This window comes from Pteropus alecto, unplaced genomic scaffold (assembly GCF_000325575.1).
Source record: "Pteropus alecto unplaced genomic scaffold, ASM32557v1 scaffold10, whole genome shotgun sequence".
Lineage (NCBI taxonomy): Eukaryota > Metazoa > Chordata > Mammalia > Chiroptera > Pteropodidae > Pteropus > Pteropus alecto.
This window is the reverse complement of record NW_006431210.1, coordinates 7,569,153-7,595,739: the sequence shown is the minus strand read 5'-3', so window position 1 is coordinate 7,595,739 and position 26,587 is coordinate 7,569,153. Positions and strand designations below refer to the sequence as shown.

Here is a 26,587-nt window from a genome sequence, read left to right as displayed (position 1 = left end):
ATAAAAACAAATTTCTAAACCTGTTTTCTCATCCATAATACTCTCCTGTATTTCTAGCTGCCCTGCCAGGCATTTAATTCCACAATAATATTCCTCTCATCTAAAATTCAAAAGATCAATTTATTATTCTTTCCTTCCCTTTACATCTGACACTGTTACTAGGTTCAAAATGAAAAGTCATTCTCATGTCATTTCTCACTTAAATCCAAAAACATTTGTTTCATTTTTCCATCACTTCTCTCAAAATTGTATCTTCCCACCATATTTAAAACAATTTCTCACTACTACAAACCTAAGCCAATGCCAGAACCTCCTAGGTGACCTTTCATGCCTCACTCTCTATGCCAATACATCTCCCTCAGAAGGCAAGCAAATTATTTGCTTAAAATGCAACTCTGATCAAGAATCTACACCTCATATCTATTTGAAGAGCTACTATAAAAAAAAAAGGCGGAAAATAACAATTGTTAGCAAGCACATGGAGAAATAGGAATTGTTGTACAATGCTGGTGGGATTGTAAAATAGTGCAGCCAACAAAGGAAACAGTATGGCAGTTCCTCAAAAAATTAGAAATAAAATTACCATATGATCCAATAATTTCACTTCTAAGTATCGTCCCAAAAGTGAAAGCAGGGTCTCCATGCAATATGTGTGCACCCTTGTTCATAGTATTATTCACAACAGCCAAAAGGTAGAAGAAACAGAGTACAATTATGAACAGTTAAAATAAAATGTGATATATACAAACAATGAAATATTACTCAGTCTTAAAAAGGAAGGAAATCCTATCACATGCTACCACACAGATGAACCTTGAGGACACTATGCTAAGTGAAATAAGCCAATCACAAAAAGACAAATACTATATGATTCCACTTATGCTGCATACCTCAAGTAGCCAAATTCACAGAAAAAAGAAGAATGGTGGTCACCAGGGATGAGGGGAAAGGGCGCAAAGAGGAGCTGCTGTCAAAGGGAGCAGAGGCTCAGTCTCACGGGACCGAGAGGTCTGGAGATCTCTTTCGCTGCGATGTGAGCACACTCAACAGTGCTGGATGTAAAAGTGGCTAAGGTAATAAATTCTATGTTATCTACCTTTTCACCAAAAAAAAAAAGACAAATTCAATCACAGTGATGAGTCAAGATCCTACATGATGTGCCAAGCATTGAGCACCATGCAAAATCAAAAGGTTCCTTAGAAAACAAAACACTGAACAAACCATCTAGAAGAATCAGAACTTTATGGCCACAGAGCAGTGCCCTAAAGTAATACCTTCCTTGCTATATCGTTTCAGTAGTCTCCCTCATAACAGTGGCCAGGTTTCAGCTTGCCTCCAACCCAGTTCTAGCCTCCTTGCGCTGAAGTGAAGCAGACATACACACCAGCTACTCTAACCTGCTTTTTGTAAAATAAATATATGAAAAATCTAGAATAACCAGGATGTGAAAGCCTACAACAAAATAAAGATCAAGGTCAACTGAAACGTTGTGCCCAAAGTAAACAAAGATGATTCTGATAATAGAAAACATTTCAAAAATACTAATTAGCATACTCAAAGATAGTACATCAATAAAACAAGAACAGGATGTTATTTTAAAAAGAACAATCCATGAATAAGAAAAGACTCCTGGAAACTGTTTGCTAAAAGCTTTTCAAAAGAATGTTAAAAAATAATATCTAGGCAGCTCATAAAGTCGAAGAAATGAAAATGTAAGAGTTATGAGTAGCTCGGAACAGCCCACATCTAACTAAGCAGTCCAAAAAGAAGAAAAAAAAAAGTGAAGAACAAATTATCAAAGAAATATAAGGAAATTTTCCAGAGCAAAAGGGAGATATTACTCTTCAAACTGAAAGGGGCAACTATAATTGCCATATATAAGAAACAAAATGAAAACCAATTAGATCTTTTGAGATTTCTAAACACAAAGGATAAAAAGAAATTGTAAAACTCTTCCCCCCAAAAAAGAAACACTTCACATACAAAAGAACAAAAATAAGACTTTTCATCAGTAACACTGGATAGTGAAAGGCAAAGAAACAATACCTTCAACTTCTGAAGAAAGATAATTCTAATTAATTCAACAAATATATATTAAGGCCAGTATGGCTGGGAAAAAGAGCAGGGAACAATAAGCGTAGGCAAGCATGTCAGGGAGGTAAAAGAGAGAGAACTTATGCTGTCAAGCCTTTAGGTTTAACTCTGAATGTGGTAGGAAGTCAACAGAGAACAGAAAATCACTCAGCCCACACTATGGACAACAGACTGCAGGAAGCAACACTGGTGAAAGCAGGAGACTAAACTGCTGCAGTAAGGTGCTGAGAGGTGATGGTGGCTCTGAGGAAAATGTCAGCAATAAAGGTGCTAAGAGGTGGCTGGATTTGGAATATATTTAAAGAAAAATCGGCTAGGATTTGCTGGTAAATTAGCTGGATGTGGGGAACAAAGTCAAATAGTTTCAAGAATGACTCCAAAGTTTTTGACCTAAGCACTCAGGTGCCAGAATTTCAAACCAAATTCATGTGAGGGCAGAATGCTGACATTTTCAGAAAGAAGGGATTCACAAAGTTGACCTTTTCTCAGAAAGTTACTTAGGAAAATACTCCACCAAAAAAGGAAGACACAATATCCAGAAAACAATGGCTCTAACTAAGGGAGCAATAACAGTCCAGGATGCTAGTTATGCAGCATCTTTGGAGAGAACAGTCCAGAGTCAAGCAAGAAAACAGAAGATGCCATAAATAAGACTCTCGGGAAATGGGGGACTCTAGAGAAATACGAAGATTGAGAGTATCAAAAATCTAGCAAATATGATAAAAACACACAATGTGTATTGTGATGGAGCAACACATGCACACCACAGGGCAGTATAAGAAAGTCATGGCTAAATATGAAGCAACTAGTCTCACTATATGACAAAAAGTCAGTGAACTTCAAGGAAAATGAAATACAGCCCAAGTGACAGATAAGGGTAAACTTTTATATACAAGATATATAATCCCAGTCTATTATATTTCCCACAAACATCATACCAGGCCGGAGTCAGTAATTTTATCTTGACATTTCTCATGTAAAAGAGATTTTGTGAAAAATTTTTTTCCTATAATTAAATATTTTTCCATTATGATTTCTTCTATCAAATCTAAACTTAAATCAGGTCTTTTAAAAAATATTCAATTCTCCTTGCTTTGAAAAGCCTTTTTACCTTAATATCCAATTCCTATGTTTACCTGTGCTCCTCTTTTTCATACTAAGCTTTTCAAAATGAAAATAGCTGGATTGTAAATAAGTTTTTCTAAAATTCAAAGAACTGTTTAAAAAAACAACAAAATAAAAGAAATTAAAACTCACCAATATCCTACACCTCCCAGAGTCACCCACTGATAATAATACAGTAGCTCTGACCTGTAACTGGCCTTGTATTCAATATTCTATGGACATAGCTTTGAATGTCAGATATATATTTACATTATCACTCTCAGTATTCTAAAATTACATAATATTCTAATGAATGAGTAGCCCATGCTTTATTTATGATATTATTGAAGGACATTTAATTCTCAATATTCGCTACTAGAAATGCCTTGATGAACTATCTCCTGCTTCATTGCTTTTTTTTGCCTCCCACTTTTTCCAGGAACTTGGTTCATCGTTTAACTTATTTCACTTAAGTATTTCCTAGTTCTCCTGCCATCTGCTCCTTATTCTCAGTCTATAAATTTGCTTGTCACAATAGCACTAAAAATCCTTTCCTTGGCCTTGCCTCTCTCTCAGTATAATACTCCCTTTATCGCCAAATCTTTACTACAATTTTTTCAAAATAAACAAGCCCCATTTGCTGTTTCCATTTCATCACTTCTGGTCCACCCCTCAACCTGATGCAATTTGGCGTCTTCGGCATGCCCCTAGTGAAACTTCTTTCATTGCCAAATCCAATGACTTCTCCAGCCTTACATGACTTGACCTCTGTCAGTAACATTCCAAACTGGATGAACATCAATCGCCTAGAGATATTTGCAAAGATACTAATTCCAGTGCCTTGCCTTGAAATTTCCTCCTATCACACTTGGCATTCTGTAACTTAGATAACAGACATATCTTTAACATTTCCCCAGGTAATTCTAATGTGCACCCAGGTTCAGGAACCACTGGACTACATGCTCTTTGAAACTTTTCTGGTATTCAATTCCATGTCTCTATTTTCCCCTGGTTCCTCTGAGATCTCAAAGCTTTTTCTCAGCCTCATTCCCAGAAATCTCTTCCACTATTTCCCCTGAATGTTATATTCTCTAGCTCTAGCTTTCACACTTTTCCTAATCTATACTCTACTAGAGAGGATAAATTAATTATCATTTAATGATAACTGTTCCCAAAACTATGTTTCTATCTCTTTTGAGCTTTAAATCCATTATTTCCAAATGTCAAAGAAAAATTTCTACCCAGACATAATATAGAAAAGTCAAACTCGACCTGTCTATTGAAAGGGATAAAGATCCAACAGGTCAAATCAAGTTATAAATCTTAGAGTCAACTCTCAACTCTTACTCTTCCCTCTAATGGCAGACCCAGTCAGTTTCACCTCTGAAACGTCTCTCAGTCCTATCTCTTCTCCTCTGAGCCACATATAGTCCTTGTCTAATTTCACCCATCTCTCATTAGTTTCCTAAGTGGTCTGTTTCTCCATAGTCTCTGGAGTTAGGCTTTCTGGATTCATATTCGGCTTCATTAAATCCTTACGAGATGACCTTAGAAACTCACTTAATCTTTCTAAACCAGTATGTTCAACTGGTAATAACAGTGCCTTTCCTCATTGAGCTATTGGGAAATTCAGTAAGATAATATGTAAAGCCCCTTCACAGTGCCTGGATGGAACAAGTACTCAATAAATGTTAGCTATTAACATATGAGGGAAGAGTACAAAACTCATGAGTATACTATTTACAACTCTTCACAATCTACTTTCCAATGTCTTCACCTTCCATAATCCCCAATTCAACCTACGGTTTCAAGTATTAACAATCATTAAGATTACATTAACATGTACTACATATAATTTGCAAAGCATAATAGTATTATATAATTGTATATAGTATATATTCTATAATACATAAGTACTATAATATATATAATTATGTATATTATTATTATCAATTGCAGCTAATATTTACTGAGCACTGATTTCCCCACTTCACACAGATGAGAAAATTAAGGCACAGACAGGTTAATCTATCAAGCTAATGGATCAAAAAGCCTTCACTCTTCTGACTTTTGGATATAATGTTTTACCTAGAATGTTATTTTCTACCTGGAAAAAACAAATTCATCCTTCAAGGCCTAATTCGAACATTGCTACTTTCAACAGGCAGAATTAACTTCCTCATCCATGCTCCCCTAAGTTTATTCATAGACTAATCAGCTGTCTTACCAACCAGCCTGAGTACAACTGTCTTATTCACTTTTATAACTAGGACAGTGCCTGGCAAGGCATAGGCTCTCTACAAATATTTGGAAATTACATTAAAAGTTGAAGTTAAAAAGAAAATGAAATGTAAAAAATTTTATTATTCTAAAAGAATCATTAGAAGAGCAATTTTAAAAACCTAAAATAAGTTTCCTATCATTTTTATTAAAACATTACATACCCAACTTTACAGATCCTCCAAAAAGTGAACCTTTATCAAAAGCATCCTTCCAAGTAAATGTCAAGCAGATCTGGATAGAAAGATAGAAAACAGAAAATTATGATTCTTCTTGAACCTCATTAAATATTAAGTCTTTTTCAAAGAAAAATCCACAATGAGGGAAAAAGACAAAAAAAAAGTTTCAACCTAATATAGTATCTTCTTTAATCAACCAATTTCTTTTCCTTTTGCTAGAACATAAAATTTTTTTAAGTAAAATACTAGCACTGTTATTTCGAATGGTCACTCTGCTTCAGTAATTGTACATATATTGTCTTCTCCTAAAAACACGATCTCATTCTTTATAAACAAACAATGGATTGAACAGAATAAAAACTTAATACACAAAACTAAAGAAAAATAACATAATGAACCTCCTTTTGCCCTTCTTGGTTCATCTATCCCACTCTCACTTTCCCTGTCCACCCACCACTCATCCAAACTCACACATACTTTTTTCCTGGAGTATTATAAAGCAAATCTCAACATATTATTTCACCTATAAAAACTTAAGTAACAGAATGTTTACTTTTCATAAACTATTGTAAAATTTAGAAATGTCATAGAATTAAAAACTTTCAAGTCTCTCAAATAAAACTGTAAGAAATCATCAGCATTTTCAATATTTAGCTTTTTAGAAAAAGTTGGCATTCTTATAGTATAACATCTAACCATAACAAGATTTACAACACTGTATGCAAATATAACGTGCAAACAATTTTTAAAGTATATAAACTGAGACTAATAATTCCTGAATTATAGTTACCTTCTTTTTCCCCCCAAAGATTTTTATTAAAATATAGCTAACATACAATATTGTATTAGTTTCAGGTGTATACCATAGTTATTCAACATTTATATCCCTAAAAAAGTGATCACTATGATAAGTCCTAGTTTCCTTCTTAATTCTATAAATCCAAAGGGAAGAACACTATAGTTTAATCAGTCAACAGGTCCTATTAATATAAAAAGCAATAAAGGGAAAAAAAAAAAAAAAAACAGCCCAATGCTCTGCATGAGCCCAGAAGTGACTGAGGAATGACATGAATAGAATTCCAGGAAACATTCTTCAAAAAGACACAAAGTCATACCAGATGGGTCTAAGAGCTTCTAATGTGTATGTTTAAAGTCTCATAAAAACCTAAAGAGAGTGAAGAGGCACCATTTACTTTAATAAAATGATGCCATGGATGGGAGGAAATGGGTGATTTGCCATTATCATGTAACTTTAAAACAAATTAATGACTTACCTGGTTTTCAGAAAATGGGAACTTAGGTTCAATGGAACAGATCTGATCATAATATCTAAAAAAAAAAGAGCAAAATTAAAAATTACCAAAGCTAAATATTATATACGTTTATGTAAATACAACTGGTTAAAGAATATACTAAAATTATTCATGCTTATTTTGCGTGGCCACAAATAAAATTCAATCAGCCATTCTGAAGTTAATAAACATCATCTTTTAACATGTAACCCAGAAGCTGAAATGCACACACTGAAAAAACTGTGAAAACTCATACTCACCACCAAATAAAAATATTTATCAACTATTACTAGCCAAAAGCAAACTAATGTCTGCCAAGGAAACCAAAATATTTATTAAAATACTATTTCTTATTAGGATAACTGTTTCTATCCTTTGGACAAATTAATATCTCTGATAAACTGCTCATTGAAAACAGCTTTGCCAACTTTCAAATATGTTTTGGGCATGTCCACTGTGTCCATCCCCACCAGTGCCACACGATTCATCAAAGCTGCTATCCACCCTTTAAAGCAGACTAATTGCGAAAGTTTCCTAGTCAACCTCCCTGTCTTGTTTCCTCCTTCATCATTCATTTCCATCTAGTCTCCAGAGAACAGCCAGAAATATCATCAAACATGAAGCAGTCTTCCCCCTCAACAGCTTGCAAGGAGGATGAGGGGGGTGTCCAAGGCGAAGTTTTCTAACTGGCCTCTAATATATCCTCCTTCCTTTATATCCCCATCCAGACACCCTTCAACAGGGCTGTGTGTCCAATGATTATTTCTGAGGCTAGCGTTTTGGAGGGAGGGACAACATATCTGAGACCATGTTCTTGGCTGGCATGGTCATCAGTTTGATTACAGAAATAACTAAGCAATCAAATAAATAAACTGAAGAGAGTGGGAGCCAAGTTTCTAACAGAGAAAGGAGTTACTAATAAGGGAAGCGAGAAGGCTAGAATAAACTCTTTGTCTTGGGACTGGAATTGGAAGTATCGGTGTGAACTCACTTTTTAATATAGGTGAAAGATACAAAAACAAGTGTGTGGGGGTGTGTGTGTGTGTATTTCTTAAACATATATGCTGAGAGGGTCTACAAGCAGTTAACACTTAGGTAGCAATAAGCATACCTAGTGCCCAGGTAAATAATGTTCTGCATTAAAAGGAGCCAGTACTCCTTAGAGATATGACTGACTCCATGGCTGTGACTAAGAAAATTGAAGATTCAAGCCTAAAATATCTTGCTATGCCAGAGGAAGTACTCAAAAAATAATGCAGACGTGTCAAAAGAACACACAAACTAGCTTTAGAGGGCTCCCACTGGCCAAGTCTAGAACAACTTAGGTAAAATAAAAAACAGATCATAGCCCATGGAGAAAAATAAGAACACCATTCAGAAGTAAATAAACAGGTGAATAGGAAAAGCTCTACCGTACTGTATAACGCCAACTAATAAATCTGGAAGAAATAATCAAGTTAGAAAAATCAGCATTTGGCACCTTTCAGAATATGATATCTGATTCAGGTAAGATTCATCAATGGATGTTAAAACATGAAAGTTTGACAGAAACAGGATATTACATAGTCTCAAAGTATCTCCCCACAAATACTAATTATTAAAACACACTTATTAATCATAAGGTTTAGAAACATGTCAGACACCATCTTAACCAAGGAATAAAAGCTAACATTACCAGCAACGGGACAAATCAACATGGTGTTCTTTCTAATGGCACTAAAGGAACATAGCATCACTTTGGTGGTACTAACGGCCGAAAATGCATAAATCACAAGAAAATATTAGCCAAATCCTCATTGAGGGATATTCTACAAAGTAACTAGCTTGTACTCTTCAAAAATGTCAAGGTCATGAAAGACAGAGAAAAACTGAGGAACTGTTCCAGATTGAAGGAGACTAAAGAGACAACAATTAAAGGCAACAGAGGATCCCAGATTCATTTCTGGACCTGTAAACTATATTACTGGGAGAATCAGCAAAATTTTAATGAATTCTATGAATTAAATGGTAATATTCAATCAATGTTAATTTCCTGATTTTGAAAGTTGTACTGTGGTTGTATAGGAGCATATTATTGTACTTAAAGCACTATAAAACACTAGTGCTTGGAAAAATTATGAGACTAGTTCCATCAACTTTATTTTACAGATGAAAAAAAAAAATTCCATCATGCAACAAACTAAATTTTAAGCCACGAAAGGATGACAGACAAATCTATTTAGAAATTTTACAAAATCTACATAAATTACTCGAGTTAAACAAAACTAAAATTACAAACTATTAAAAAATAAATGTGAGAACACAACATATCAACATATCAAAACCAGTTGGATACAGCCAAAAGCAGACTCAGAAATAATATACGGTCCTACAATAAATGTATTAGAAGAACAAAAAAGATAAAAAGCTAATCATTCAATACAAAAAAAAGAGGAAAAAGAAAATAAGTGAATGACAAAAGCAGAAAACAAACCAAAAAATCATAGACTTAGTTTTAAAAAAGAAAAAGGTGGCTGCGAACCTTTAGCAAATCTGATCAAGGGGGAAAGTCACACGTATAATACATGCACAACATTAGCAATAAGAAAAAAACTAACTACAGATTATGAGAAGAATAAAACATTTTGCAAGAACTTCTGTCAAAAAGATACCATAAACATAATTAAGAGAAAAGTAACAGATCTGGAGATGATATCTGCAATATACACAATGGAAAAGGATAAACAGCCAACAAAGGTAAATAAATACTCCTAAAAATTATTAAGGAAAAAAACAAGCAACCTAGAAAATGGGCAAAGAAAAAGAACAGACAACACAAAGAAAAATTAACTAATTGACCAATAAATGTAAAATGCTGGACCTCAGAGAAATCAGGGCACCGTAACCTAAAACAAGGTACCATATCTCATCCACCAATTTAGCAAAAAGGAATAATTTGAATTATTAATCAGAAAGTATTAGGAAGGACATGGAGGAATAAAAAACTCACATACGCCTGCTGATGGGAATATAAATTGATACAACCACTGTGGAAAGCTGAAAATGCAGATACCCTCTTCCACTTAAACAAAGATCTGAATAAACACCCTTTTCTGCTCACTCCCGAAATTCCACTAAAAATTTTAAAATTAAAAAGATAAAAATGCACAAGAATAAAAAGAATGGGAAAGAGCACAACAGTGTATGAGATTTCAATTAAATTTTCCAAAAAGTGAAAGCAGAAAAAGCTAAAAATAGAGCTGCCTAGGCTAACAAAGTATAAGCCAAATCATACCAGAGAAGCCAGAAAGGATCTGAATTAAGCATGAGGTATCACTGAAGTCAGGAATTCAATGTGAGGCTGGGAAGAAAAGGTGTGGAGGAAAATCTTTGAAAGAAACCTTCAGGCTAACAGATCCTCTACTCTGGGAGTACTTTTACTCACTGGAAATGTTAGGGATATCAAGCTAAGGTAGGGATCAAGCAGAGCTAAGTGGACAGGATGGGACCTGGGAGGCTATGGATTCAAGTGCTAATTGCCTACATCATTCTTTTCCCTTCCTCCTAACCCCAGCTTTTAGCTGGGTACGTGTCTGTCTTTAATAAAAATTCCTGAGCTTCCGGTCAAGATGGCACTGTGCTTACATCCTCTCACAACCACATCAAATTACAACTAAACTACAGAATAGCCATCATTGGGAGTCACCCAAAGTCTATCTGAACAGAAATCCTACAATTAATTGGTGATACACAGAAGAGGTCACCTCGAGACTGATAAGAGGAGCGGAGATGAGAAGCGGGCTCGCCCCACATCCACGACGGGGCATTGAGAATCAGAAGAAATATCGTGGCTATGGAGTTCCTCCCAGAGAGCAAGGGGTCTCGTTCCAGTCCCAAACCAGGCTCCCCAGCCCAGGGTTCCAGAGCCAGGAAGAGAAGTCCCCACAACTTCTGGCTGTGAAAACCAGTGGAGATTGTGGCTCAGTGAAAGGAAGGGCTGAGGGGGTCACAGACTGTCCTTGTAAGGGGCCTGCACATAGACTTACTCACTGACAAGACTCACTTGCTCTGAGCTCCAGTGCTGGGGCAGTAGCTAGAAAAGCACCAAGGACATTTGGGGGAGGAACTGAGTTGTCTGGCTTCAGGGCGAGGGCTAGAGGGGCAGTTTTTTTCCCAAGAGAGAAGTGCTGACAGAGGGCACTTTGCTCTTTTGTGGAACTCCCCCTCCACCACTACACCTACCCCTAACTCCCCATCCGGACTGTAGACCCAGGCGGGTGCTATATCTAAGCTCCATTAAGGTAGCTAACACAGGTCGCCCCACTGATCCCCTGAGACCCCACCCCTTCCAACATGTGAGCCCACTCAGTCTACTTCCAGTGGATTTTCCATACAAAGGGCCTGCATTGGCTCATGCTGTGGACTTTCCTAAAATCTCTCAAAGGTTCACAAACCCCAAACAAGTGGCATCTGGCCCCAGTATGCCCCATACCTCTTGCTAAGCAGCCCTAAGCCCGGAGCTAGCAGTAGCTGGCCTTGGTTTCTGACTTGGCCTCTGGAGGCACTTCCAAGCCCAACATGGGTAGCAGCTATCTGTAGATTGCTTGGTTGCTCCAGGCAGGGCATAGGCTGCAGCTGAACTTGGCCTGAGGCAGGGCCACTCCCAGGAGGCCCCAGCTTCAGTCAGAGCCAGAGCACCACCCAGGGTCATATTTGAGGACGACACACCCAAAAGGTAGACAGGGCAGTCACTAGAGCCCTGCTAAAGCAAATTCTGCTCAGTAGGGTCAGCCCCTGCACAACAGCTTCTCCACTAGTCATGGCCAGTCATCAGAACCAATCAGCCTGAGGGTCAATCCCTCCCACTGATAAGCAAACAGCAACGAAGGCTCAACTACAACAGGAGGGCACACACAACCCATACAAGGGACATACCTAGAGCACCTGGCTCAGGTAACCAGAGAAGACTGTGCCACTGGGACCCATAGCATACCTACTACATAAGGCAAGGCCACTCTACTAATACTGGGGAAAATAGCAGCCCTACCTACTACATAGAAACAAACACAAGTAGGAGCCAAAATGGAAAGACAAAGAAACATGTCCCAAATGAAAGAAATTAACAAAGCTCCAGAAAAAGAACTAAACAAAATGGAGTAATCTACCAGATGCAGAGTTCAAAACACTTGCTATAAAGATGCTCAATGAACTTATGGGATTAACTCAGTGAGAACATAACAAAGAGAAAGAAAACATAAAAGTGAAGACAGAAAACATAGAAAAAGAACCAGTCAGAAATGAAGAATACAATAACTGAAATGAAGAATGCACTAGGAGGAATCAACAGATTAGATGAAACAGAGGAACAAATCAGCGATTTAGAAGACAAGGTAGCAGAAAACACCCAATCAGAACAGCAGCAACAAGAAAAAGAAATCCAAAAAAGTTAGGATAGTTTAAGGTAGTGGTCCCCAACCTTTTTGGCAGCAGGGACCAGTGCTCCTATGAGAATCTAATGCTTGATGATCTGAAGTGGAGCTGAGGCGGTGATGTCAGCACTGGGGAGTGGCTGCAAATACAGATGAAACCTAGCTGGCTCTCCCACCACTTGCCTTCTGCTGTGTGTCCCAGTTCCTAACAGGCCATGAACCAATACCGGGCTGCAGCCTAGGGGTCGGGGAACCCTGGTTTAAAGGCCTCGGGGACAACATCAAGTGTACCAATATTCACATCATAGGGATATCAAAAGGAGAAGAGAGAGAGGAAAGGACTGAAAACATATTTCAAGAAATAATGACCAAAAACTTCGCTAACCTGGTGAAGGAAATAGACATGTAAGCCCAGGAAGTGCAGAGAGTCCCAAACAAGAGGAATCCAAAGAGGCCCGCACCAAGATGCATCATAACTAAAATGCCAAGGGTTAAAGACAAAGAGGGAATCTTAAAAGCAGCAAGATAAAAAGCAGTTAGTTACCTACAAGGAGCTCCCATAAGACTGTGAGCTGATTTCTCAAGAGAAACGTTGCAGGCCAGGACTGGCAAGAAATGTTCAAAGCTATGAAAAGCGAGTTCTACAATCAAGATTACTCTACCTAGCAAAGTTATCTATCATTTATAATCAAAGGATAAAGAGCTTCAAAAAGATAAAGAGCTTCCCAAGTAAGAAAAAGCTAAAGGTCATCGTCACCAAACCAATATTACAGGAAATGTTAGAGGGACTTCTTTAAGAAGAAAAAAAAAAAAAGAAAAAATTAAAAATATGAACAATAAAATAGTAATAATGCCATATCTATCAACAATTACTTTAAATGTAAATGTATTAAATGCGTGAATCAAAAGACATACAGTGGCTGAACGGATATAAAACAAGATCCTTACAAATGCTGTCTGCAAGAGACTCACTTCAGATCAAAAGACAGACTTAAAGGGATGAAAAAAGATTCATTTTCATGAAAATGGAAACAAACAAAAAAAAGCTGGCGTTAGCAATATTTATACCAGACAAAACAGACTTTAAATCAAAGGCTATAATAAGAGACAAAGAAGGACCCAGTTATCCCACTTCTGGGAATTTATCTGAAGAAACCCAAAACACCACTTTGAAGGGACAAGTGAATCCATATGTTAACTGCAACATTATTTACAGTAGCCAAGATATGGAGGCATCCTAGGTGTCCATCAATAGATGACGAGGTTACACACACAATGGAATATTACTCATCCATAAAAAAGAATGAAATCTTGCCATCTGCAACATGGATAGAGCTAGAGGGTACTGTGCTAAGTGGAGGAAGTCAGGGAAAGACCAATGACATATGTGGAATCCAGATAACTAGATAAACAACAGAAACAAGCTCACTGAGCATTTTGATGGTTGCCAGACTGCAGGTGGGAGATAGGGGGATTGGAGAGGGAATTAAGAGGTACAAATTGGTAGTTGCAAAATAGTCATGGGGATGTAGAGTATAGCATATACTCAGTAGTATTGTAATAACTATGTATAGTGTCAGATGGGTACTGAATTTATTGGGGTGATCAGTTCATAAGTTATAGAAATGTCTAATCACTGTGTTGTACACTTGGAACTAATGTAAATATTGTATGTCAACTATAATTGAAAAAAATTAAAATATAAATTTTTTTTTAATTCCTTTTCCTATCCTACCCTTCTATGAGATGTGGACATACATAATGGCCAATAAAAATTATAAGCAGGGTATCGTGGAGCAATTTCCAGGAAACATTCTGGAGGTTGGGCCCTCTGCCTCCTTTCTCCCTTCCTTTATCCCACTGTCTGAAACTTGAGTATGACTGCTATCTGAACCCTGAGATCAAGGATTCTAGGTTTTACAGAGGAGTTAGCAGGAAGGAGCCTGAGCTTGATGAACTTCACAGAACCACTAGACCATCTTTGGACTGCCAGAACTACCTATCTACCAACTTTTTATACAACAATAAAATCATAACTTAACTCGCTGATAATTTGAGATCACATGCAGCTGAATCCAAACCTAATACAGGCACCACAGATGATATAAAAAGACTGTATACATAACTGTTAAAATCCCCAACCTCGTTCCCCTGATCATATTTCAGAAAGCTGACAACCAGCTTTTTCATGGAAGCAGACTGGAAGCTTTCGCTCTAAAATACTGCCACAAAAAACAAGGACGCTGATATCTGGAGTCTCCCCAAAAAAACAACCAGCAGGGTTCCCATCTGATCACCCTAGAATAAAGTTCACCATTTACTAAGGCTCTTTTAATCAATTTTTAGTTAAAGACACTTTATAAAAGATGACGTTCATTCTCCATATCTTACAGATAAATGTATATTTTAGAAAATTTTCATAGAGCAGCTACACATTAGTAATAATAAAAAGGCAAGTCCATCACTGTACCTATTCACGGAGCTGTGTACCAGGACATACCAAACTAGCCTCTATTCTTTGGAAATTAACTTAACCCCCCCTTTTCTGAAAATTTTACTTAAAAAGTTTATTAAATTAAAAATATGTAAGTTAGTGTTCAGTTTACAAAACTATCCAAACGTATTAAAAAATATTTTGCTTCACTAAATGTCTCACAAATATTTGATTTTTTTACAGCATATATATATACTCAAAGAACTTTTGTACATACCTCCATTATAAAATTTAATAGACAGCAGTATATCTACTAGCTTACCCTAACCCCACTAGAAGAGCCAGAAGTGGAAAAAAATCATAGTTGTTAATGAATACTCTAAAAATAATATAAAGATGACTAATAAAATATTAGTTTCAAAGAGACTATCTCTGCAACAACCCTAATATCTAGGAACAGTTCTCACATTTATGCCTGGGAAAAGAAAAATGGAATGAATAAATGAAATTCTGAAGCTCAAGGCTGAACCCTATCAGAACTACAATCCATTATTCTCTCTCTCCTCTGTTAGTCCCGAATCCATGCAGCAACTGTCTCTGAAGACTCTAAGTTCCTTAAGGGTGGGGACCAAAACAAACCTAATCTATTCAACACGACTGTTACAGTGTTCATTACACCCATGGTGTTTTTAATACTACTAATGGAAAATCCTCACTGAATACAATTCATGTCTATATAAAAACTGCTTGAGTTTTTTAAAAGTATGTTAATTATAAAGAATGTGTGGGTAGTCCTACATTAACTTTTTAAAAATGCTTATATTTAGTATCAAACTAATGATCTCCACAACCTAATAGTCTTAACTTCTAAACTGACACCAAGAGGTCATAATCTCTTTGAGCAATCTATTCAGTATTCTCCTTTTGGGGAACCAGCTTTTCTCCAGTCCATATTGCTTTGATCCATGGGGAATGGAGAAATTAAACCAGATGAGTAACTCAGACAAGGGAATTAAATTAGCTCATTTCCCACCATTATAAATAGGCACAAGCCAATCCAATCAGAGGCCTTTCAAGGACTTCCACCAGAGCTAAGGAAAAATGCACTCTCTTATGTAAGGTCCTCAGTGTTATGGAGCACTGTAATTACAGTAGAGCTGCCAGTGGCTCTCCTTCCCAATACAGGAACAAAAGCTCACCTAAGAGGGAGTCAACATGGAGACAAGATGATCTCTAATGCTCCCTAAGGCTAAGGAAGCAATATTCCTAGACTTTTCAGTTACCAAAACAAACGAGCTGGTTTAACCTGGGCTTCCTTTACTTACATCCTAATAGAGCTTTTTCTCCTATGAAACAAGAATGTTACACGTAGAAATGAGATCATTAACGAAGTAGGTGAAAGAAATTTTTATACTATAAAGTGCTATAAAATGTTCTGCTATCCTAAGTGGAAAGAACCAGAAAAGGAACGCTCATTAAATACAGCATGAGTTCAATAAGCATTTGCTAAAATAACAAATTTACCCATTTTGTGCATACTTGTTTGTGAACAAGCTGACTGTAAGCAATTTATCTTGAACATTCGATCGCGTCGCTCAAGCTTAATTTCAAATAACTGTAGCAATTAACTTCTGGAATTCTCCATGTCATTTGATTTTATGAACTTAAGATGATGGCTCATTTCAAGTAGACAATGTGATTAATAGATATTTGTTCCAGTGTCCCGATTCTCCCACTTCCCTCAAGCAACTACTAATTTGAAATCTAAATCTGGTCAAGCAAGTCTTAAGACGGCAATGTAAAAACGGAGTAAAAGAGTCTCAGAGACCACCCCCCACACACACTAAAAAAAGTGAAAAAACTAGTTCTGCACAAATGTGGCACGAGAGATCAGTACGTGGCAGACCGTTCCTCCCAGGTATCTGATCAACCAAGCCCAGGCGGATCAAGGGCTGTGGCGAGCCGGCAGGACAAGCAGGCAGTCAGCGGTGGTGAGAGGCGCGGCTCAGCTCACTAGGAAGGAATGCAGTAGACCACACCTACGCGCCTGGCCAGGCCAGGGCGGGGCGGCCGGGACAGGGCCGAGTGGGTAAGGGAGGGAACGGAAAGGCGAAGGAAGGAAGTAGGGCAGCAGGCTGCAAAAACCGTCCCCGGGCCCGGCCCCAGGCCCACCTCAAGAGCGTCTCCAGCGCGCCCTCGTGCTTGTCCAGGGGGCGACCGAGAGCGGCGCGGCGCAGCTTACTGAGCTCCTCGGCCGCGCGGCAGTACTGGGCCTGCTCGTCCCCGCCGCTCGGGTACGTCTGCTGGATGAATTTCACCAGTGGCTTGGCTAGGTCCACTTCCGAGGTCTTTTTCAACTGTACCGAGATGAACGTCGCCATGGCAAGCACCTCGGTGGCCGTTCCAGCCAAATAATCTGCGGGACAGCGAAGAGGCCGAGGAGCTTGGAGAACCGGGTTGGCGGACTGGCGGACCTACGGGCTGACGGACGCGCGCGCTCGGCCTGCGCTTCGGGTCCGGCAACTTCCGGGAGCTCCCGCGCAGGCGCCGTCGGCGCGCAGCCCGCAGTCACGTGAGGAAGTCCGGGCGGTGGCTCAGCACACCTGGGCCCAGCTGGGCCTGGGCCGAGCGGTGAGCTCCTGGCTTCCTCAGCATGCGGAATATTCACCTTCCTTCTTACTGTTGCGACGAATGGACAGACGCTTTCCTGTAAAAGTAACCATTCCTCCACCGGAACAACTCGGTGAGGTACTCCTATTACTGCCCGCCGCCACAGTTTGCGGTGACATGTGCAAGACCTTACAACCTCAGCGTTATTGTGACTTGTGGTAGTTTATTCAGAGGACTGCTGTGTACAAGTACTGAGTTTACAGAAAGCTTAGAAGGCAAGGTCCCTACCATTGTGCACTTTATACTTCAGGTAAGAACGCAGATACTATAAAAAGCATCATGATAGAAAAAACAGTTCTTGGAATGTGAGATATTAAGAGTTTCTTGGAAGAATCTAATTTAAACGGGATAATTAGAGAAGTCTTTTCCGAGAACGTAAACTTAAAGTGACTTTCAGTTAGAGAAAATGCTTAACATTAGAAGAAGGGAAGAGTGGCAAGGGAGAGCCTTCCAGAGCAAGAGGCGGCAGGTGCAAAGGCCCTAGGAGGCAGCACTTCCCATGTTCAGAGACTTGAAGTAAATGGTGTGACAAAAACTTAAAAGCAAGTAAAGAATGGAATGAAATAAAGTTGGAAGAGTAAGCAGACATCAGATCATTCAGAACCTTGTATGCCATGCTAAAGAATTGGTATTGTAGAATAAAACAAAGGAAAATGTAAGTGGCATTTTGATAATAGCGGTATTATACAATTACTTTTAAAAGTCCACCCTGTGCATCCAAGGCCACAAGTAAATGTCCAGAAGGTGAAACATCTTGCAAGCTAACTAGCCCCATCTCTTCAATTTATTGTTATGAAAAAAGCCACTACTCTATGATTGAATCCTGGTTTGAATAGGCCACCTACAAAATGCATTTTCAAGAATTGAGGAAATTTGAATATAAATGGATTGAGTATAAGAAGAAAATGTATTGCCATGGAAGGCAGAAATTATTAAGTGAAAAAAGCAAGTCACTGAACAGTATATATGTTACAACATCTCATTTTGGTAACAAAATGCACTTACATGCTTTTATGTACTATGAAGAAAGATCTAGAAGGGTTACACCCAAAGATGTTAGCAATTGTAATCTTTGGAAGTAGAAATGTTTATTTTTATTTTCTATATTTTTGCCCATCTTTTTATGTAGTTTTTTACAGCATACATATTACTTTTGTTATAAAATGTTATTTTACCACAATTTTTTAAAATTTTAATTTAATTAAAATATTCTAAGTTAAAATAAAATAGCTATTCTGGCTGCTGTGTAGAGATGCATTAGAAGAAAGCAAGATGGAAGCTGGGAGGCATATCATAAGACCATTTCAGAAATCCAGGCAAGAGTTCATGAAAGCTAACATTAGCAGGAGTGAGCCAAGTTGATATATTTTTTAATTAAATATTGAAGAATTTGCTGAAAAACAATAGGAAGGTGAAGAAAAGGGAGTGATCAAGGATGCTCCTGGCATTCAAGCCTGAACATCTGAGTGGTTGGCGGAGTGGTTTACTGATACTATAAAGAGAACTGATGGATAATCCACATATGGGAGCAGGGAATGGAGACTGTTTATACCCAAACATTCAAGTGGAGTCATTAAATTGACAGTTGTGTGAGGTTAGAGCTCCAAGAAGGGATCTTATTTGAGAACTGATAGTCGACTTACAAATTATTTTTAAGCCCTGGAACTATAAAAGAATACAAAAAGAAATAGGTCAGAAGCTATCAAGAAATATAGTATCAGATTCAGCGTTTACAAAGACAGAAGGTAGCAGAGAGAATGAAAATTCAGAAGATCTGAAGATAACCAAAGAAGCAAAGTGCATAGTAAGAGGAAAGGAAGGGGTAACCAGAGCAGGAAGGGTACAAGGAGAGGGCTTAACTGTCAGAAAGATGAGAAATATGTCATTTGTTGAGGCAGATGGAGGGGAAAAGGAAATGAACATAGATGTGGTTAGTTTTGTGGCATCAATCAAAAGAAGGTTAAGGTGATCCTATGTGATAGAACCTAAAAAAAATCAAAACTACTTAACATAGCATGGTCTATCTCTGCATAGCTCTTCAACTTAATATTTTGCCACTTCCTCATTTATTACTGCACAGTCACATCAGTCTTATTTCAGTTTTTCAAACTCACTAAGATCTTTCTTTCCTCATATGACCTAGAATACTTTCTCCCTTCATATCTCAGTTGAAATATCTGCTCCCCATTATACCATCTACAGTAGATTCCCCATGTGTTAATATCTAGCTCAGCCATTGTTTATTTCCTTCATAATACTTATCCTAACTTGCAAGTAATTTGTTCATTGATTTAATTTTTTTCTGAATTCTCTTCTAGAATATAAATTCCTTGAAGACAAAAATTGTGTTCTATATACCGTTATATCTCCAATACTTGGCACATTATAAGAACTCAGGAAATATATTTGAATAAGTAATTGAATTTCATTACTTGTAAAAAAAAAATTAGATTTCTACTATCAAAATAACAGTGGCCAAAGGAGGATGGTATATTAGGATAGGCTAGCTTGTGCTCTGATGATAAAGTTCTAAACTCTCAGTGTCTTAACATAATAAACATTTGTATCTTGCTCACTCAAAGTCTAAAGGGACAGAGTAGCTGTCCTCTAAGCACTGTCTCAGTGATCCAGACTAGTTTGATTTTGTACCTCAGCCATTTCAACCTGAGACTCCACATTCAAAGGGGAAGAGAGAATCTGTAGCACCACACAGCAAGTTTTCACAACCTTAACCTTCTCACATCTACTCACATTTCACTGGCTAGTCCTTTCACCTAACCCATCAAACTGCAGTGGAACTGGGAAGCGTAGTTTTCTGTATGCCTGGGAAGGAAGAACTGAATATTGGGGAGCACTAGTGATACATTCCAAGGAGGAGTTTTACTGCTTCCAAACTTGCTTATAATAACATCGATTTTCCATCTGTGTATTGAAACTTCATAAAATATGTTTTTAGAATCTATTCTCAGTGTAATATTTTAAAGGATATTAAATCTATAGATTTTCCTCCCTGATAATCCTTAGTTCTTTTGGACCCATCATTACCCTCACTGATTGAACAAATGGAAATAATTGCCTAGGAATAGGGGAGAAAAATTAGGAACTGGAATATAAAAAGGGTTGAATTTCTTGAGGACTTTTAAATTAAACTAAGGAGAAAGTCATACAATACATCATTTCTCCTGTATATTTGTGTCCTTCCACATAGGCTCAGGAAAAGTCCAAAGGATCGATCTTGCTTACAACTGGTTTTAACAATGAGAACATAGATGAATTCGGTAAAGCTGCAAAATACAAAATTAATATACCAAAGCAGTTGCATTTCTATACAGTAACAATGAATTATCATAGAAATTAAGAAAACAATCTCATTTTTAATAACATCAAAAATAGTAAACTTCTTAGGAATAAATTTAACCAAGTAGGTGAAAGAACACTGAAAACTATAAAACATTAATGAAAGAAATTGAACAAGATGCAAAGATTGGAAGAGTTAGTATCGTGAAAATGTTTATACTACACAGAGCCATCTATAGATTCAATGCAATCCCTATCAAAATTCTAATGGAATTTTCACAGAAATAGAAAAAAACTATTATAATATTTGTTTGGAACCACAAAAGACCCTAAATAGCCAAAACAATTTGGAGAAAGAACAAAGCTGGAGATATTATTCTCCCTGATTTCAAACTATATTACAAAGCTATAGCAATCAAAACGGTGTGGTATTTCACAAAAACAGGTACATAGATCAATAGAACTAAATAGAGAGTCCAGAAATAAACCCATGAATAAATGGTTAAGTAATTTTTGACAAAAGAGCCAAGAATATATAATGGAGAAAAGATACTCTCTTCAGTAAATAGTACTGGGAAAAATGGATATCCACATGTGAAAAAATGAAACTGGACTCCTTTCTTACACTATACACAAACATGTCAAAATGGATTCAAAACTAATGTAAGACCTGAAACCACAAAACTCCTAGAAGAAAACATAGGGGGTAAGAACCTTCACATTGTCCTTGACAGTGATTTCTTTTGGGGGGGGAGGGGGGATTTGACACCAAGAGCAAAGGCAACAAAAGCAATAATAAACAAGTGGACTACATCAAACTAAAAGCTTCAGCACAGCAAAGAAACCATCAACAAACTGAAATGGCAACCTATGAAATGGGAGAAAATATTTGCAAACCACTTATCCAATAAGGAGTTACTATCCAAAATACGTAAGGAACTCTTACAACTCAAGAGCCCACCCTAAAGAAAACATTAAAAAATGAGTAAAGAACCTGAATAGACATTTTTTCCAAAGAAGACATACAAATGGCCAACAGATACATGAAAAAGTTCTCACTAATCATCAGAGAAGTACAATCAAAACCAAAATGAGATATTGCCTCACACCTGTTATAATAACTATTGTCAAAAAGAAGAGACATCAAATGCTAGAATATGGAGAAAAAGGAGCCCTCGTACACTGTTGATGGGAATGTAAACTGGTGGAGGTTCTTCAGGAAATTAAAAATGGACCTACCATATGAAAATGAAATCATCTCAAGGAGATATCTGTAACCCTATGTTCATTGCAGGATTATTCGCAATAGCCAAGGTATGGAAATGACCTAAGTGACCAATGAATAAATAAAATGTGATTATCCATATAAAGATATAGCTGTATAATGGATTATTATTCAGTCATAAAAAGAAGGTAATTCTGCCATTTGTAACAACATGGATGAACCCAGAGGGCCTTATGCTGAATTATATAAGCCAGACAGGAAAAGACAAATACTGCCTGCATGGTATCACTTAGATGTGGAATCTGAAAAAAAGTCAAACTAGTAGAAACAGAGTAGAGTGGTGATTGCCAGGATCTTAGGGTAGGGGAATTAGGGAGAAGTTGGTAAAAGGGTACAAACTTTCAGTTACAAAATGAATAAAGAATCTAATGATAACATGGTAACTATAGTTTAAAATACTGTATTGTATAATTGAAATTAACTAAGAAAATAGAACTTAAGTGTTCTCACAAGACAAAAATGGGTGTGTTAACTGGATGGTGGGAATCTTTTCATAATGTATATGTATATCAAGTATCATGTATACCTTATATTGCAATTTCATTTGTCAATTATATAAGTAAAACTGGAAAAATGAAAAAAATGAAAAACGAAAAATTGGGAGATGGAAAACTTTTACAGTCCTCATAGACTCCTAGTCTCTCCCTCTGCCCCCACAAGATGTCACTGTTAAAACACAGAAGATATGCTATATCAAGACTTCACAAGATGGAGCTATTAAAACGTAAATGTTCGGGCAGTCTGCAGTTACAAAGTTACAAACGCCAAGGGCTATTTTTTCTAGAATACACCTGTGATGCTAGAGTGAAATTTATAAAGACCGAGTTAGAAACTTATCCTCCCAACTAGTGATGTTAAGCCCAGATAAACAATCCAGGCTCTTCTCTCTTCTTTCCTTTCTCCCTCAACAGCCCTGGTGTATTTTGCTGCCATCTCAGGTCAGGGCCACTGCAGTGCATCAGAGGCGATGTAGTAACACTGACCCTCCTGAAGAAAGTGGTCAGGGTCTCAATAACTTTCTTCCCAGAAAGCTCCTTAGTCTTTGGGAAAATTTGCTGACTATTCTCCCATCACTTGTGTACCAAAGATCATGGTGAAGAGAGCAGTGTTGACAGCTCCCAAAGTGTCCGGCTACACCTTTCCCCTGCTTGCCTTAACATTTACCTAATTAAAAGGAAACCTCCTTCAATAACAAAGGGTTTTGGGGGGACCTCCACTAACAGAGATGCAGCTGCCAGTTTTAAATGGTAGTAATTCTCATTTCACTTACCCATGAGTCAACTTCTTACCAATACTGATCACTTTTTATAGTATAACTTTACTACTATGTTCTGCTAAAACTTCCTATTGCCATAGGAGTGATTTTCATGCTTTATATTGTTGCGTATGTGGGCTGCTTCCATTTTCTCAATATTACAACATGGCCAAGATGGTATTAAATCGTTATTCACATTCATATTTCCTTAGAATAAATTTCAAAAGTGAATGTTAAAGGGCATGAGCATTTTTTAAAGTTTTCAATCTGACAAAATTGTACCTCATCTGAAATAGATGTATGACTTTACATTTCTATCAACAACATAAAAAGTGCTAAAACCTTAACCAACATTGGCTATTTGTTTTTTTAATCTTCACCAATTGGAAAAGTGAAAAATAGTTTCTCACAATTTTAATTTGCATTTATTTTACTTTTACTGAGGCTATGGATTTTTTCATGTGTTTCTTAGCCATTTTTGTATTTTGTGAATTACTGTTTTTAATTTTTCTTTTGGAAAACTTATTCTTCATATTGATTTGTAAGAGTGTTTTCTATTATAAGGATAATAACCCCTTATTGCAAACGTTGCAAATATTTACTCTAGTTTGTTGTTTGCTTTTCAATTTTATTTATGGAATTTTAAAGCACCAGCTTTCTAACGCACAGAATTTTATACTCTTAAAGACCCAAGTATTGTGAAGGAACAGATCATTAGAGAAAAAGATGATGCTCTAGTCTCCAGAGAAGAAAAAGAAAAGGTTACATATGAAGAATCATAATAAAAATGACTGTGCTTCTCAACATTTGCAGGAAGAAAACATGGAACAGTGTTGTCAATGTTTTGAAGGGAAATGTCTTCCCACCTTGAATGGTATAATCAACCAAAATATCAATTAGTGAGAAGATTGAATTTAAACACTTTAATACTTGTAAGATCTGAAAAAATCACTACCTTTTGGTTTTCCAGTGCTGCTATAACAAATTACCACAAACTTAGTAGCTTAAAACAATCCAAATTTATTCTCTTGCAGCTCTAGAGGTCAGAATTCCTAAATCAAGTCATTGGTAGGTCTGTGTCCTTCCAGAGGCACTAGAGGAAAATCAGTTTCCTCGTCTTTTCCTAGCTTCCTGAGACTGCTTGCATTCCTTGGCTCATGGCCCCTTCCTTCACATATAAAACCAATTTTCATTCTCTCTCTCTCTTTCTCTCTCTTTCTCTCTCTCTCTCTCTCTCTCTCTCTTCCTTCCTTCCTTTCTTCCTTCCTTCCTTCCGTCTTCCCTCCCTCCCTCCTTTCCTCCCTCCCTCCTTCCCCTACTCTCTCTAATTTCTTACATCCCTCCTATAAAGTCTCATAAGTACATTGGACCCAACTGGATAATCCAGAATAATCTCCCTATTTCGAGGTCCTTTTAATCACTTCTGCAGTTTCTTTTGCCATTTAGGAAATATTCACAAGTTTCAGAGATTAGAATGTGAAACATTCACAAATTTTAGAGATTTGAATCTTTGGAGGGGGCACATTCTATTTAGTACATCACCCAATCACTTTGTTTTCACTAAAATGAGGGAGTACTCTGAGAAAAAGGAAGACATGGATTACAGAAAATAGCAGATTTCAACACAAGACAGCAAAGTAAGAGAATGTCCATGATGATGGTGAAGTCACAATGTCCTGATAACAACTGAAAGACAGTCCTGATTGAGGCAGTGTGACTCAAGAGACAGGCGTGTCAAGTGTTGTCCTCACCATGTTTCTGCTAATGTAACTTACTTTTAACTTGATGAAGCTAGTAGAGGATTAGCTTTGTGAAAATAGGGAATATTTAAATATTTAAATACAGATCAGGACCCAGGGAATTTAATGCAGAAGAAAAAATTTTAAGAGTGATATCAAAAGAAAGTCCTAGAATTTGGGTTGTACAAAAGGCCTAGAGAGCAACCAAGAGAGAAAGAAGGAGTGGAAAAGAGATATTTCCCAAAACATTGAAACTAATAGATTTCAAGGCAATCGACATATTAAAAGAAAACAAAAACTGAGAAAGGATACCAAATAAGGACGTTAGCTTCTGGCAGTAGCAGAACTGGGTAATTCAAACCAACCCTACCCCCAAAGACAAAACAGCTGGATAGAATATTTAAATAAATTTCTTAAAGCATGAAAGACCTAACATGAGACTAAGGCAAGATGCAGGAGAGGATGGAGTCTGAAAGGTAAGCATAGTATTCAGGTCACTTTTGTCCTGGGCATTTACTAGTCTAAAAGAGGTGGCTGAGAGATTGTGCTTTTAAAAGCTTCCCAGAACTAGAGAACAAAAGTTGAAGTTCAGAGCCCCTGAGGGTCGGGCACCTGGGCAAACAATTTTCTGCTTTGGACTAGGATCTCAAAGGACTACACTCTAGACATAAGAGTAAATTGACAGTAAACCAGCCTTCACACAGACTGTCACCAGCTTTGAATTATGTAGTTAGCCCAAAATCTAAAGTTCTGAAATTAAAGTGATCCTAGATTACTAGTAGACCCAGGAGCCTGACAGAAGCAAATACAAATCCTTCTGGAGGGAGATATCATCATCCTGAGTCTGAAACAATTTATATAACTAATTTTTGAAATGCATTGTTTGACACAATCAAATGTGAATAGACACACAAGAGTCAAGATAACATGGGCAAGAATCAATAGAAAAAACTGACATCAGACACAGCCCTGGAGGGCTTCAGATGTTGGAATTATCAAACAAATAGTAAAACAAGTACTTTTATTATGTTAAAGGATGCAAATGCCACATTTGAAAATTTCAAAAAGAAACTGGAAACTATAAAAAGCAACATAACATTTAAAAAAGAACCAAGGATTTAACAACGGAAAAATACTATAAACCAAATTTGTAAGTGAATGGGTTAACAAGCAGATAACAAACTGGAAGATAGGTTGAAAACATAATCATAAAACACAACGTGCAGCTGAGAATTACATTTGCATATACAATAATACAAATATTGATGTGACTAAATCTCATAATATAACTGTAATCAGAAGATGATGGGTAGTAGGAAAGGGAATGGCACTGTAAGAATAAATTATCATCTACCATAATATGAAGTTGATAGATAATATCTAAATATAGCATGTGCATTTTGTTGACATAAAAGCCAGAGGAGATAGCTAAAAGAATGAAAATTAGTTGCCTTTATAGGAGAGGAAAGGAAAAAATTAAGAAGGAATGGGAAAGAGAAATACTGTATTTTGTCATCAGGCTTTTAAGTACCAAAAAAAAGAAAAAAAAA

At 37.1% G+C, this 26,587-nt stretch overlaps 1 protein-coding gene and 1 long non-coding RNA gene across 2 annotated transcripts in view; one reads left to right on the top strand and one right to left on the bottom strand.

Moving 5' to 3' along the window:
- Positions 1-17,326, bottom strand: part of PDCD6IP (programmed cell death 6 interacting protein) — a 53,736-nt gene extending 36,410 nt beyond the window's left edge. The window contains exons 1-3 of the mRNA XM_006905732.2: positions 16,964-17,326; positions 6,932-6,986; positions 5,643-5,712 (exon numbers count right to left, since the gene is read on the bottom strand). Of these exons, the coding sequence (XP_006905794.1) occupies positions 5,643-5,712; positions 6,932-6,986; positions 16,964-17,172 (334 nt within the window). The 5' untranslated portion in view covers positions 17,173-17,326. The remainder of the gene's footprint in view (positions 1-5,642; positions 5,713-6,931; positions 6,987-16,963) is intronic.
- Positions 17,327-17,457: 131 nt separating this feature from the next.
- LOC112470257 lies at positions 17,458-23,645 on the top strand. Its single transcript, XR_003042902.1, has 2 exons — positions 17,458-17,711; positions 20,670-23,645. It is a non-coding gene; the product is annotated as an uncharacterized LOC112470257 (long non-coding RNA).
- Positions 23,646-26,587: the final 2,942 nt, after the last annotated feature.